This window comes from Phascolarctos cinereus, unplaced genomic scaffold (genome assembly GCF_003287225.1).
Source record: "Phascolarctos cinereus isolate Bilbo 61053 unplaced genomic scaffold, phaCin_HiC Scaffold_726;HRSCAF=1367, whole genome shotgun sequence".
NCBI lineage: Eukaryota > Metazoa > Chordata > Mammalia > Diprotodontia > Phascolarctidae > Phascolarctos > Phascolarctos cinereus.
Window position 1 is genome coordinate 372,703,983 of NW_027556098.1, and position 15,791 is coordinate 372,719,773.

At 45.8% G+C, this 15,791-nt stretch overlaps 1 protein-coding gene across 1 annotated transcript; it reads left to right on the forward strand.

Annotated features, from left to right (window-relative positions):
- The first annotated feature begins 763 nt into the window (after nt 1-763).
- On the forward strand, nt 764-14,525 carry GPATCH3 (G-patch domain containing 3). The gene is made up of 7 exons (XM_020983228.2): nt 764-1,246; nt 5,271-5,692; nt 7,579-7,753; nt 10,988-11,047; nt 11,817-11,938; nt 12,046-12,173; nt 13,157-14,525. The coding sequence occupies exons 1-7, from the start codon at nt 796-798 to the stop codon at nt 13,377-13,379; spliced, it is 1,581 nt and encodes a 526-aa protein (XP_020838887.1). The 5' UTR covers nt 764-795; the 3' UTR covers nt 13,380-14,525.
- The last annotated feature ends 1,266 nt before the right edge of the window (nt 14,526-15,791 follow it).

Genomic DNA, 15,791 nt, shown 5'->3' on the forward strand with positions numbered 1-15,791 from the left:
CGTGTAATTACTGCAGGTAATACTACCCTCATTTACCCAATGAGAAAACTGAGAGCAAAATCAACTAAATTAGGACTAAGATCACAGAACTACCTTTTGGGACAGGATTTGAATCCAGGTCTCCCTAACTCCAAGTCCATCACTAGATCTGCTCCACTACCTAGCTTGTTTCTTTGGTACATTTGCTTGCCTGCTGATGGGTGATAAACACCGGGAAAGTATTTTCTGACTGCCGCACCCTAACCCCATATCCCTAGAGAACCTTTCTTGGCACTTGTTTGGGCTACGTGGTTGATTAAATATCTTTTGCTTAGAACTAATTTTCTCCGGACAGCCTACTCAAAAGAAACACATTGGTGGGGACTCAACGAGTTCGTTAAAGGTGTGTGTGGCTGCTGCTTCTTGGGAACCCACGTGTCAGGTGTTCCGCCGGTGCTGGAGTGAAAATGACAATAATAACAAAACCAACGACCCCTGTCTCGGCCCCGCGACCCCGCGCGCGGGTCTAGCAGGTTACTGGTAGGGGCGGGGCGTTTGTGTAAGATTGTGAGCGCACTGGACGTATAAGGAAAAGATTTTCCTGTGGTTCTGTGAAGCCGCTTCCTCCAGCGCAATTTCCTGGCCTCCAGGCGGCGCTCCAGTCCAGACCTTGACCGCATCCGGGGCTGCTGGGCCATCGATCCCCGGATTCCGGGGTCAAGGAACTGACGTAACCTCATCTCTAGGCCATAATCCTGTCAGCGCCACCACCGCCTCTCGCGAGAGCTTGAGCTGGTATGTCATGTGACTACCCAAATGGCGGCGCCCAGTGTGGCCGAGGTGGCGTCTGAAGCCTCGGCTCCGGTGTACCTGGTGGTGAGCGGGATCCCCACGGCCCTGCGCTCGGCCCAGCTGAGGAACTACTTCAGCCAATTCCGGGAGCAGCGCGGCGGCCGCGACGCCGGCTTCCTCTGCTTCCACTATCGGCACCGCCCTGAGCGGGCCCTGGCCCCAGAACCGGCCCCGGTCCCAGTCACCGCAGCCCCGGCCGCCCCGTCCCTGTCCTCTGAGCCGGCTGCGGCTCCCGCTCAGTCCTCAGCCCCAGCCCCTCCTGCCACCTGCTGCTGCGTGATCTCAGTGCGGGGGCCGGCCCAGGCCGAGCTGCTCCTCCGCATGTACTCGGGCCGCCCTTGGCTCGATTCGCAGGGAAACTGGCTCCCCGGACGCTGCTGTATCCGCAGGCTCCGGCTCCCCGTTCAGGAGGCAGGTAAGTACTGCCCCAAGGGCTGGGACCTAGGCGCCCCAATCTGTCAATTAGTAAACACTGATTAAATGCCTACTATGGTGCCAGGCTCTATGCTAAGCTCCGGGGATACAAAAAGGGGCTAAAGACAGTGCCTGCCCTCCAGGAGCTTACAATCTAACGAGGGAGGCAGCATGCAAACAAATACATACAGAGCGAGCTGCATACAAATATATAGGGCAGGGTTGATGGCTCAGTACATAAGGAACTGGGCCTAGGATCAGGAAGATCTGGGTTCAAAATCGGCCTCAGACACTTACCAACAGTGTGACCCAGGGCAAGTCACTTAACTGTTTGCCTTACTCTACTGGAGAGGGAAATGGCAAAGCGCTCCAGTATCTTTGCCAAGAAAACACCGTGGATGATATATGTCCACAGGTTTGAGAAGAGTTGGATACAACTCAGCAGCAACAACAAAGCTATACAGAGAATGAATAGGAAGTAATTAACAGAGGGAAGGTACTAGCACTGAGGGAATGGGGAAGGTTTCCAGCAAAAGATGGAATTTTAGTTGGGTCTTAAAGAAGGCCTGGGAGGTCAGTAGTCAGAGCAGAGGAAGGAATGCCTTCTACCCTTGGGGGACAGCCAGAAGCAGGGCTTTTAGGGGAAGGGGGGGGGATAAGGTTGTAGGATCACAGTACCAGGAACTAGCAGGAGAAACTCTAGCTATCATCTAATCTGACCACTCACATTTTACAAATGAGGAGACTTAGGCACAGGGAGGGGAAAAGGCTCTTGTCCAAATGATAAGGCCACAGTAACTCGAAAATAGGTGCTTAATAAATGCTTGTTGGGTAGCCTACAACTAAGTGGTCAAGATGAAATTAAACTTTGGGCATCTGACTCCAAATCTAGTGTTCCCATCACAACATATTCCCCAGGAGGGCTTTCTGGAAAAAGCTGTTGGGTAGTCTCCAAAGAGCTGTCCAAATGCTGACCTTAAGGTGGGACTGAGATATTCCATTTTCTTAAATAATTCAACCCTATGCTGCTGGTGACTTGATATCTTGGAGCACAACCAGGCAGAATTCCTGGCATACCAGGATAGTATTCTAGACGGGTCTAGACAGAACTAGAGATAAGGGACAAGCTGGACACTAAACACCACCACAGTATATTTCCACCAAAAGTTAAAGAAATTTTGGATTGAGGTGAGCCTCCCAGGGGTCTTCTCCTGGGCTCTTCACTCCTCCCCTCTCTCACTAATGAGCAGTAATTAGTGCTTATCATTTCTCTAATAATTCCCTTAACTAGATGAAGTGGCAGGAAGAAATGGGGGCTTACTCTCCTCCTCTCCTCCCATGGGAAAACAGAATTCCATAGACCCATTAAAAAATGGACCAGGACTTCATGAAGTGACCTTTTACAAGCCACCTACTCTCTAGCCCCTTTTCATCATCAGTTTAAAGGAGGGGTTTAGACCAAATGATATCATAAGGTCAAAGGCCTCTTCCTGCTTCTCCCTCCCATAAACATCTTTGTTCACATAATTTTATTCAACCAATCTACTACTAGGCTTGGGGGACAGTGCTAAGCCGTGGGGAGAAAAACAGCAGCAGGACATAAACTTTCCTGAAGAGTTTACAGTCTAATGCGAAAGACATATGCACTCCGAACTGATACATGACCGAGTGGGTCAGTGTCAAGGAGAGGCCCAGGGAAAATGGAATGAGAAGTTTGCTGGGGAATCTTTATGGAAGAAGTGGCATCGCATTTGGGTCATGGAGTTGGACCTTATTGTATTCAGCCTCTTCATTTTTCAGATGAAGAAACTGAGATCTGTCAAGGTTAAGCAACTTGCATCGGGTCACCCAGGTCAGATGGTTGGTAGAGCCAAGATGTAAACAGACCCAAACTGTCTAGTGCTAGGAGTGCAGAGAGACAATTCCAGGCATGGGGAAAAGCTTCATTCAGGTTTGTTCCTGGCCTCTCTGATACATTTATGTACTATTTTTATTAATTTATTTTGATTTATCAGCAATCACTTCCATAAGCTTTTGAGTTTTAAATTTTTCTCCCCCTCCCTCCCCAAGACGGCATGCAATCTGATATAGGTCATACATATACATTCCTGTTAAACATATTTTCACATTAGTCATGTTGTAAGGAAGAATTAGAACCAATAGGAGGAACCACCAGAAAGAGGAAACAAAACAAAACAGAAGAAAAAAAATAGTATGCTTGGATCTGCATTCAAACTCCATAATTCTTTCTTTGGACGTGGATAGCATTTTCCATCATGAGACCTTTGGAGACAGCTTAATCTATAAAGTTCTTAGCACAGTGCCTGGCACATAATGTTGTTGTTCAGTCACTTCATTTGTGTCTTACTCTTTGTGACCCTGCTTGGGGTTTTCTTGGCAAAGATCCTGGAGTAGTTTGCCATTTCCTTCTCCAGCTCATTTTACAAATGAGGAACTGAGGCAAACAGGGTGAAGTGACTTGCCCAGGGTCACCAGCTAATAAGTATCTGAGGCCAGATTTGAACTCAGGGAGAGGAGTCTTCCTGACTCCAGGCCCAGTGCTTTACCCACTGCATCACCTAACACATAGTCAGCATTTAATAAATGCTTGTTTCCTTCTCCCTTTTCCCGCTCCCCTTTAATTTGGCCAGAACCCTTCATAAGAACATGGACCACCATGTGGAGTATTTTCCCCCACCCCTACACCTCTGGCCTATATAGTGCTCTGTTAATAAATATCTTGAATTATACCCTTCAGCTCTACCAATTTGTGATTCTAGCCCAATTCTCAATCATTTGACAGAAGGTGAAGTAGATCCAAAAGGAGAAATGAGGTGCCAAAGACCATATGGGTAATTAGTGTCAGAATGGGGACTAAAACCTTCATCTCCACACTCCTTGTTTCATATTTACTATACTTAACACAGCACATTACTTGCCTAAGGTGGGTTGGTTGGTTGCCCTTCATTCTCCAAAAGGACCAAAGTGACATCATTATGTCAGGGTCAAGGTACAGTGTGTCCTACTGTGACGGATCAGACTAATATGAGCTTGGAAGGCTCTACCACAGGGTGGACACAGATAGTCCATATGAACACTGGGGGTAAAGATGGCTCTGAATTTGCACATCTCATGGCTCTCTTGAGCTACCTCAATTCTGCTTTGCCCATAGAGCACAGCATCTTCTCTGATGTGGGCACACCATGCAGGGCAGTTCTGTACCAGTGTCTCCCATGTCTCACAATTGATTCAGAGTTCTTCAGAGAGACCTTGAGAGTGTATTGTTTCTTGTATTGTTTCTTTTGACCTCTGAGTGAGTACTTGCCTCATGTGAGTTCTCCATAAAATAGTGTTTTAGGCAAACATACGTTTGGCATTTGAATGGATTTTTTTTTTTTGGCTAGGCAGTGGGGTTAAGTGACTTGCCCAGGATCACACAGCTAGTAAGTGTTATGTGTCCGAGGCCGGATTTGAACTCAAGTCTACCTAACGTTTGGCATTTGAACAAGTTGGCCAGCCCATTGGAGTTGAGCTCTCTGTAGCGGAGTTTCAGTGTCTGGCAATTCAGCTCAAGAAAGGACCTCAGTGTCCCTTATCTTGCCAGGTGACTTTCAGAATCTTCCTAAGACAATTCAAATGGAAGTGGTTCAGTTTCCTGGCATGGCGCTGGTAGACTGTCCAGGTTTCACAGGTAACCAGCTGACCAACTTGCCTAGGTACAGAAAATCTGGCCAAGGTGTTCAGTAGCAACCTACGAAATCAGAGCTGTGGAGGCGGGAGCTAATTCTGTCCTCACGTCTACACGTGATTACTGGCGCACCTTCTGTTTCAAGGCATTTTTTTTGTTTGTTTGTTTGTTTTGGTGAGGCAGTTGGGGTTAAGTGACTTGCCCAGAATCACACAGGTAGTGAGTGTTATGTGTCCGAGGTCAAATTTGAACTCAGGTCCTCCTGACTTCAGGGCCAGTGCTATATCCACTTCGCCACCTAGCTGCTCCTCAAGGATTTTTCTTATCTTTTTCTAAGGTGTCGATCCCTTTCCCTTCAAAACCCGGAAGGAGCTGCATAAGAGGAAGGCTGTGAGTGAAGTCTTCACCCTGGCTGACCTTAAGCAGCTGCCAGAACTGAACCCACCAGCCTTGATGCCCAATGGGAACGTGGGGACCCCAATGCATGTCTTCTTAGAGCTGATCCAAGCCTGTCGTCTGCCCCCCCGCATCATCACCCAGCTGCAGCTGCAGTTCCCCAAGACGGGCTCCTCCCGGCGATACGGCAACGTGCCCTTTGAGTATGAAGACATGGAAATTGTCGAGCAGGAAGAGCTGGTGTACACAGCCCAAGGAGAGGAGATCCCAGCAACCCCTCAAGGATCCTGTCCCACCCCCATCACAGCTGAGACCCAAGGAGGGCCAAAGGAAGACGAAGAGGAAGAGTCTCATTCAGATGATGTGAGTTCAGTGACATTGTCATGTCCTGGCTGACCACACCAAGAGGCCCAGGCATTTATTATTAGTTACTGTTGTCAATTCAAGCATTTTGATGTGTGCAGCCCCAGACACTTTTCAAAGTATGTTTTCTGATTTGATCCTCATAGCTATCCTGGAGCTCAGCAGTACAAGCATAAATATTCCCCTTAATTCTCAGGAGTTCTTTCCATTATAACAGGTTGCCCAATCTATCACAGTTATGGATTTCTAGTAGTAATAATGATAATAATAACTGATACGTACATAGCACTTTTAAGATTTGAGTCTTCCAGCAATCCTCTGAAGCAGATACTACAGTATTGTTGTTGTTCAGTTTTTCAGTCACGTCCAACTCTTTCTGACTCTGTTTTGGGGTTTTCTTGGGAGTGGTTTGCCATCTCCTTCTCCAGCTCATTTTACAGATGAGGAAACTGAGGCAAACCTAAGGTACAGAAGGTGACTTGCCCAAGGTCACAGAACTAGTAAGTGTCTGAGGCTGGATTTGAACTCACGATGAATTTTCCAGACTACAGGCCCAGCACTCTATCCGCTGTGCCGCCTAGTCCCATATTACTAATGAAGAAACTTAGTCCCTAAGAGGTTGTGACTTTTGGGATACTGGAACCATCCCCAGTGAGGAGTCGTCACCTTCTGCTTGAAGACTCCAGTGACTGGGAACTTTCTGCTCCCAGAGGCAGTTCATCTCCTTTTGAGAGGAGCTCTGATTGTTGGGAGGCTTTTCCTGACATCAAACTAACTCTGCCTCTTATGGCCTTCACCCATTGTGCCTAGATCTACTCCAAGCAGCACAAGGCCAATCCCTCTTCTGTGTGATAACAACCCTCTAAATCCTTGAAGATAGCAGTCACATATCCCCCAAGCCTGATTTGGGCAAACAGTTGGTCCTGTGTTTGGACCGATATTGGTACTGTCGTGGTAGTGAGTTTGGGTACAAGGAAGTCAGGGAAAGTTGAGTGTAGGCTGAAGTGATCAGTGAAGAGAGGCTTCAGCTCAGAGAAGGTGAGGCTGCTGGTGTCTTGAAAAGCAGCACATTGCAAACTTTGATGCACTATGTAAATGTCAGGTGTGATTATGATCAAGAAGGATGGGGAAGAATTAGGTAAGGGGAGGGGGAAAGGCAATAAATAAATAGCCTAAGCAAAGACCTGGAGGTGAAAATGAGACCATTATGTGTAGGGAAGAGCACGGGGCCAGCCTGGCTGAAATAGGGGATTTCTATTTCAGAGCAGTGGGAGATAAAGATGAATCAATAATAATAATAATAATAATAGTTCATATGTCTATAGCATTATGAGGTTTACAAAGTGTACTCTTCACAATCACCCTGTAAGGTAGGTAGTGTAAATGCTATTGTCCCCACTTGACAGAAAAGGAAACTGAGGCTGAGTAAATGACTTATCTAAGGTAATATGAAGGCAGCTAGATAGCACTGCAGTGAATAGAGCACTGGGCTTGGAGTCAGAAAGACCTGAATTCAAATCTGGCCTCAGACACTTACTAGCTATGTGACCCTGGGCAAGTTACTTCACCCTGTTTGCCTCAGTTTCCTCATCTGTAAAACAAGCTGCAGAAGGTAATGGCAAACCACTTTAGGATCTTTGCCAGGAAAACCCCAAATGGAGTCACGAGAGCTGGACATGACTGAACAATAACAACAACAAAGTAACATAGTTATTAATGTCAGGACCAGGATTTGAACCCAGATCTTTTCATCCTGAGGCCACCATTCCTTCTGCTTTGTTATGCTGCCTCCCTCAGGTAGCATGACGTCAGGAGGGATGTACAGCCAGCCTTTCATGGCCTTGGCCTGTTTTCCCTGTCCCCTTCACCCCTCCTGTCCCTTGCAGGACAATGACACATGTGAGGAGTGGGAGCGGCATGAGGCATTGCACGAGGATGTGACGGGCCAGGAGCGCATGGCCGAGCGGCTGTTTGAGGAGGAGATTGAGCTCAAGTGGGAGAAGGGCGGCTCTGGGCTCGTGTTTTACACAGATGCTCAGTACTGGCAAGAAGAGGAAGGAGGTAATGAGGCTCACAGCTCACATTTCGTCAGTGGGGGTCTCTCTGCCCATCACCTCATCTGACCTCACACTGCTGTTCTCATGGGGAAAGCAGGGCATGGATGATCGTCCCTGTTGCATGAGTGATGGAAAAGGGGCCTGAAGAGAAGCAATCACTCTGCCCAGGGTCACACAGCTATTAAGTGCAGAGTTGGTCTGAAATGTTGGTTTTCTGGCCACAAAAGCAGTGTTCTTTCTCTGTGCTACAGGATGTAATTACACCTGGGCCCTGGGCAGCAGGGGAATGGGTCTGTCTCTGGGATACCCATGAACATCAGCTTTACTACCTAAGTGTTCCCCGGGGATTCTTTTCGACATATTTCCATTACACTGTATTTACAACCATCATGTGAGGTCGGTTATTTGCATTTTATTTTTTAAATACATCTAGTTTAGGCATAGTAGGCCAGCCTAAAAAAAAAAAAAGACACAAACATGCATGACTGTATAGTCTTGAATACCACTAAGCAAGAGTGTAAAATGATCCCTTTTTGGTTTAGACCTGTGATTTCATTTACGTGGGCAGACTCCCTCCATCATGCAGGTAGGAGTCTCTTTGGTAACATATCCCTTTTCCCTCTCCCTTTCCTTTCTTCTTTCAAGATCATCAAAATCTGACAAAACCCTTCCCAGGGCTTTTTTCTATGGAATTCTTTCTCTGCTTCCTGATAACATCAGAGTTCTGAGGAGACACTTGTACCATCTTTCCCAGTAGAATGCAAGCATTTGATCGGCATTTAGGTGTCTCTTGGCTCTCATGCTTCTGTTTCGAAGTTTTGATGCAGTTCTGGTCTTTTCAGGAATGCTTGGAAGTCTTCTAGTTCATTAAAGGCCTACTTTTCCCCCTGTAGGATTATACCCCCTTTTGATAGCTAAGTTATTCTTGGTTGTAAGATATTATTTTTTGCCTTTTGGAATACCCTATTCCAAGATCTCTACTCTCTTATGGAGGTTGTGGGTTGTGGGTACTTGAGGCTGCTAGCACTGTTTTTTCTCTGATCTGGAAGCTCTGGATTTTGGCTGTGATGTTCCTGGGAGTTTTCCTATGGGCAGTTTCTTTCAGGAGATAATTCTGTTTTCATGTTGTTCTTTGGTTCTAATAGATTTGTGCAGTTTTCTTTCATGATTTCTTGAAATATTATATCCAGGCTGGTTTGGAGCGAGGGTGGGGTATATGTCACAGTTTTGTGGTAGTCCAATGATTCCTAAATTATCTCTCCATCTGGTTTCCAAGGAGGTTGTTATTCATATGAAACCTTATATTTTCTTCTAATTTTTTCAGTCTTTTGACTTTAATATGCCTTGTTGTCCAAGGGAATCATTAACTTCTGTTTGGTTCATTCTAATTTTTAAAAAGTCTATTGCTTGGGTAAGATTTTGAACTTCTTGGACCAAGCAGTTAATTCTCCTTCCAAGTGTTCCCTCCAGAGCTCTCATTTCTCTTCCATTTCCTTCCTCGAGCACTCTCTTATTTCACGTATACAATCATTTTAACTTTTTAAAAAAATTTCTTACCTAATTTCTTTTAGGAATTCTAATTTACCCTGTGTCTGAGGGGTTTTTTGAGGCTTTGCATGTAGGTGTTTTGGAGTCATTCTCTTCTTCTGAGTTTGTGTTTTGGGCATCTCTATTATAGCTTTTTAGTGTGAGTCGTTTTGTTTTAGTCTTTGTTCCAGCATTATTTACTGAATTGGGATTTTGGTGTCAGGGCCCAGTTATGTTCTGGAGGAATGTCTGGGCTGAGTTTGGTACTGCCTTGTATTCTTGGGTCCTGCTGCTGCTTTGTCTGAATATTGATTGCTGAAGGATCTCTGAGGCAGCTCAGTACCAGGACATCTGTATGTATCCACTACAGGGCTCTGCAGCCTTTTAACTCTGAAATTTATTGTTTGTGCTCTGACATTAACAACTCGGTATCAACACTGTCCACTGTATTTGACCAGAGTTTCATTGCCATGTAATGCACGGTTGTAGTAAGCATGTATCTCCATTTGGTACTGCTTTTGTCATTCTGTATCGCTTTCTACACATCTTCTAATTTTTCTTTGAATTCATATTTATCATTCCCTACGATGCAGTAATATTTCATAACATTCATATGTTACAATTTATTCAGCTATTCTCAAATTGTTGGGCATGTGATTTGTTTTCAAATTTTTACAAAAAGAAAAACAAGGCAAACTTGCAACAACCATGTGGAAAAATGCTTCAAATCAGTAATAATATGAGAAATACAAATTAAAACTCTGTGGTTTTGACTTGCACCTCTCAGATTGGCAACAGTGACAGAAAACAAAACTGGAAAATGTTGGAGGGGCTATAGGAAGGCAGGCACATTGTTGGTGGAACTATGAATTGTTTCAGCTGTTTCAACCATTCTAGAAAACAGTTGGAGGCAGCTAGGTGGCACAGTGGATAGAGCACCGGCCCTGAAGTCAGGAGTACCTGAGTTCAAATCTGGCCTCAGACCAAACACTTGACACTTACTAGCTGTGTGACCCTGGGCAAGTCATTTAACCCCAACTGCCTAAAAAAATTTAAAAAAACAATTGAGAGTTACCCCAAGAAAGGCAAAGACATGAAAAGGACCCAGAGGTACCAAAATATTTATAGCAGTTTTTTTACGGTAGCAAAGAAGTAGAAATAAAGTGGGTGCCCTTAAGTTGGGAAATTTCTGAACAAATCATGGTGTATGGATATATAATACATTATTATTGCACTGTAAGAAGCCAAAAATATGAGTAATTCAGTTGGGCCACCATGTATGAACAGATACAAAATGAAGCAGGCAAACTAGGAAAACAGTCTGTATAGTGACTACAACAGTGTACAGCCACCAAGCTTGACTCCAGAGGACTAATGGTGAAACATGCCTTGCTCCTCTTGGTAGGAAGGTGATGGGCTGTAGGTATGGAATAGGATATGTTCCCAGACACGGGCAGTGCATCTGTTTGTTTTGCTTAGGTTTATTCCAAGGAAGGCTTCTCTTCAGGGCTGGGAGTGGTGATTAGGATATCATGACAGTTCTTGTTTTAGAGCATCCGTAAACTTTTTCTTAAATAGCACACATATCTTCCCCACCCCCCAAAAAAAGTCAAGCATTCTGAGAGGCAGAGGGCATGCGTTCCAGGTATAAGGAGCAGCCTGTGGAAAGTCATGGAAATTGAAAATGTATTCATTTGTCTTGTCCCTACAGATTTTGATGAGCAAACAGCTGATGACTGGGATGTGGATATGAGCATATACTACGAAGAAGGTAATTGGCCAGGCAGGGCTCTGGGGTGCAAGTGACCCGTTCTTGGGTGATTTGCAGTCCTCCTTGCCCTCCCCCACCCCAGTCCAATTCCCTGCCCTATGTAGTGTGGGATGGGATCCAGGAAGGGAGCAAGGGAATGAATCTGGAGTTGGAGGCTGTCCCTTTCCCTCCATGGTTTGGTGAATAACCCAGCAAGGGTACCCTTTTTATGATTTTCTTGGTTTTTAATCTTTCCATTTCTAAAAGAAATGCCTTTTGGAGACCAAGGAAATAGGGGTAGGAGGAGGAAAGAGAAACAGTCCCAAATCTCAGTCTTATAGAGTGGCAATGGGCCCATTCCTGGGAATTGCCCCCATTCTGAGAAGTAGACACACTGAGGCCTGAAAAACCCTTAGTTTGGTAGAATTGTTCCCTTGCCTCTGGGAATTTCTGGTCTGGTTACAGACACAATCACTCCCTTGAGGGAGCCCAAGTCTGATGGGAAAATATAGCTTCGACTCTCAGGAAGCCCATATAGGCTGAGGAGGATACACAGTCCCTGTTATTTAGTATAGCCTGGTCTGAAGGGGAAAGAAGTAAGACACTCCCTGCACTCAGGGAGCTGCTGATCTAATCAAGCAGAGGTCACAGACATGCAACAGAAACCAAAATGAGAGAAATCTAGCCCTCACTGAGTACTATGGAAGCCGTCAGTCCCCTGCCTCTCCTGTACTGAATGCACCTTTGGCTGGACTTTAGCCTCTTCCTGAACTGGGCTCTGACTTCTCAGATGGTGGAGACAAGGATGCTCGTGACTCAGTCCAGATGCACTTGGAACAGAGACTACGCGATGGCCTGGAAGACGGCTCTGTGGTCAACCACCAAGTCGGCACCTTCGAGCGTCACACAAAGGTGGGTCTCATGCCTAACCCACAATTCGATTCCTTCTTTTCCACTTTGTACTTCCTCCCATTTACAACTGGAAAGCGCTTACTTGACTCCTGTTCTTTCTTCTCCAGGGTATAGGAAGGAAGGTGATGGAGCGACAAGGCTGGGCTGAGGGCCAGGGCCTGGGCAGTAGCTGCTCAGGAGTGGCTGAGGCCCTGGACAGTGATGGGCAGAACCCCAGGTGTAAGCGTGGACTAGGGTAAGTGTGGTTGAGGGTCATTCTTTGCAGCAAAGCCAGCTTGTCCAGCTCCCAGCCTTCCTAGCTCTCGAGAATTCCCCACCTCCCTCCATCAGCTTGGCTTGGGAATCATGGCCCTGGTTTGGGTCTGCTGATTGGGGAGCTAGTGGGCTTCCTTGTCTTGGAAGGTTCCTGTAGGTGGAGTTTCTGGACAGATTTGAAAAGATAAGCAATGACAGAGTCAGAGTGACTGGACTGATGCTGTCTTGGCCATGGCTCTGGCACAAAGGGTCACCTTGCTGCCCCCATCCTGGCCCAGTCAGATGCCTGGTCTTAAAGGGGCTTTAAGGGAAGAAAAGGCAGAGGGACACACACACCCCCCTTTAGTCCCTCACTAATGAGCTGGTAGTGGTGGCAGCAGGTCCTTATTTACTAGGGGAATAGGAGGGGGAATGGAGTGAGAACAGCACCAGAGTCACATGATCTGGATTTGAGTTGACAGTTACCTGGCTCTGTGACCTCTTGGAAGTCAACTTCTCGAGGTCTGTTTTCTTATTTGTAAAATGATACCTGCTCTGCCTGCCTCACAGGACTGCTGGGGAGAAAACAGAAATGGGTACTCTTCTTTTTTGTTATTCATTCAGCTCATCTTTTTCATGGTAGTTCAGATTGGGGAGAGCAGACCTGGGATGTTATGTGGCTGCTTTTCTTTTATATTTCATGTTTTATGGGCTACTGCGCACGTGGACAAAAGTGGTATTGACTTTGTAATGAAATGCAAGTGTTGGGATCGTGGCTTATCTTGTGTGGCCTCGTTGACAGCATCTTGGGGACAGCTTTAGGAGCACAGATGACAGGAATTCATCCATGATTTTGATTTATTCTGTTATGCCTTTGGCTTGAGACAAATGTGGGGGTCTCTTCCCATGCCCCTCTACTTAAGATGGGGAAGCAGGAGATTCCCTTGTTTCATTATGACATAATTAAGGGTCTCACTCTCTCAGGTACCATGGTGAAAAACTGCAGTCTTTTGGACAGCCAAAGAGGCCACGTGGGACCAGCGCGGGGCTCATCTCCACCATCTATGACGAACCCCTTGCTCAGGACCAGGGTGACCTTCTGCTTCGACGCCAGCCACCTACCAGCCTGAAGTTTCGGGCAGATATGGCCTTTGTGAGAGGCTCAGGCACAGACAGCTTTTCCCACAGCTCATCAGAGCCCAAGTGACTGGGACAGGAGCTCCACATATGGTGGGAGGATCACAGCATCTCTCTGACCTTTCTGTTCTTGAAGCCAAAGTGGGGGGCTGGCTCCAGGACCCAAGCTTTCGTAGAGAAGAGAATGGGTTGGGCAGACCCAGGGGCCAGTCACTTCTCTTCCTTCCCATCTGCTACCTCAAGGCCAGTGATGTTTTTTTTTACAAAGCACTGTTTCTGTTACACCGTTCAGGCATAGTGGTCTCTCCTTATGGATTTTAACCTCTTGTTTATCTCAAGACCAGTTTTGGCCTGGACTTTTCTTTAGGGCACGGGTTTCAGTTCTGGTCTTATCTCCTCACCCTCTAAAGCAGAGCGTCATTGGCCAAGACCATCTTTTCCCTTGAGATTTACTGCACAGCAATAGCTGTGCTAGCCAGATAGAAGGGGAAGGGACGTGGCAGACTGAGTACATTCCACTTGCTCCCTTCTGGGAAGGGAAGACAGATTCATAGCAGAATAAAGTTTTTGTTTGTATAACCAAGTTGTTTTCCATCCTTGAGGAGGGAACGTACCTGCCTCTCCCCACAGCTTCTAATTAACAGTCTTCAACCCTATTTTACCCTTCATTCGTTCTTTTTTTTTGAGTTAACAAATAGCACATTTACTGGCTCACCCAATGGTAAATGAAGTTATAGGGGACTGTATACACCAAAACACATTATTAGGGGAACCAAAGAGTTCTGTAAGGCAAGGTAGTCAGGAACTGGATAGCAAGTTATTACATATTCTATAAATTTAAAACTGTATTAGATTGCTTGGTAAGGAGATATTACATGTAATTTGTGCCTTTCTTATGCCAAACCGTGGTGATTCTTAGCATATGCTTAATGTGTTTGTTTGAAATCTAAGGAATGTGTAGACAGAAAAAGGATGCCATTTTGATTTTAATATTCTACTTTCCAGGAGGAAATAAGTTGACAAACATTTTCATCTGAATTCAGCATGGATCTTCATTAGTTCTTAAACAGCTGGAATCAATGAGATTCCAAGGCCCCAGAAAAAAAAGTTCATTGAGGGTGTGGATATTCCAGCTAACACAAATTAATTTCTTGAAGAGATTATCCTGGGACAGTAATATCCCAAAATAAAGTGTCAAATTTTTGTCTCATGTTAAGTCACTTGAAGTTTAATTATGTGCTTACATTCTATTTCAATTATAATTACTAGTTGAGCCATACTGGCATGACAACAAGCAGTGATCAGTCACAAAATAGATGCTAGGCCCTACTGGCTACTGTTTCATGTGTGCTAGCTTGTTAGAATGATGGGCCAATTCTGAAGTGAAATTTAATCAGGATAGATGTTGAGTCCTACACTTAAGTTCAATAAACTACAAAAATATAGAATGGTGGAAACACAGGGAGAGGGCAGCTCAAGTGAAAAAGACCTAGGGGGGCTGAGTAAACTCAGTATTACAAAAGGCCTCTATTAGGAGAAGAATCCTGCCAGGACAAGCGAGATCAATAGTACCCTTGCACTTTTCCTGGGGAACCCTGTTCCATCCTGTGCAACACATTTTAGGAAGGATCTTGACAAGACGGGGGACTGGACACCACTCCAAAGGAGAACTGGCTGAAGGAACAGGGAAGGTTTAGCCTGGAAAAAAAACGGGGTGGGTGGGACATGGGGACTGTTTTCGAGCCTCTGTCACATTTGTCCCACTTCAGCCCCACATGAGCCCACTGGGTAGAAGTGACAAAGAGGAATTCAGGCTTCCTGTAGGAAAAGCTGCCAATTAGCACTGTCCAGAAATAGCATGGGCTTCCTCTCCCTGAAGGTTTTCAAGCACATGTCTAACCACTGGTCAAGGATATCTGGGGGGAAATTGGCAGTTATGGTAGGGTTAGGGGTTGACTGATTTTGAGAGCGCAAAATGAATTTCAAGAAAAATGCATTTGGCCTATAATATGAATATTGGAACAGAGAGGTTAAGTGTCCAGGGTCCCACAACCATTGGGTCAGAAGCTAGACTGGAACACAGGTCTTCTGGGCTTGAAGATCAGCTCTCCAATACACCACACCACAGCAGGTGCCTCCATTCTTCTCTCCTCTCACTCCCTTGACCCTTACAGTTTGGCTTACAACCTTATCATTCCAGCAAAACTGCTAATGCCAAAGTTGCCAAATCCAATGGCCTTTTCTCAGTCATCAATTTCCTTGACTTCTCTGCAGCCTTGCCACTGCTAATCACTCTCTCTTCTCTCCAGGTTTTCAGGACACCACTCCTTACTGGTTCTCCTATGTATCTGACTGATCTTTCTCAGTGTCCTTCTGCAGGATCCTCATCCAGATCAAGCCCTCTAATCATAGGTATCCCACAGGGTTCTGGGCCCTCTCCTATTTCACTTGGTGATTGCATCAGCTCCCATGGACTTAAGTA

What these genes read in the sequence shown, in the direction of transcription:
- GPATCH3 (XM_020983228.2), top strand. Translation starts at nt 796, where the DNA reads ATGGCGGCGCCCAGTGTGGCCGAGGTGGCGTCTGAAGCCTCGGCTCCG. An exon ending in GCTCCCCGTTCAGGAGGCAG is followed by an intron (nt 1,247 to 5,270) that starts GTAAGTACTGCC and finishes TCTTTTTCTAAG; the next exon opens with GTGTCGATCCCTTTCCCTTC. An exon ending in AGGTGTAAGCGTGGACTAGG is followed by an intron (nt 12,174 to 13,156) that starts GTAAGTGTGGTT and finishes TCACTCTCTCAG; the next exon opens with GTACCATGGTGAAAAACTGC.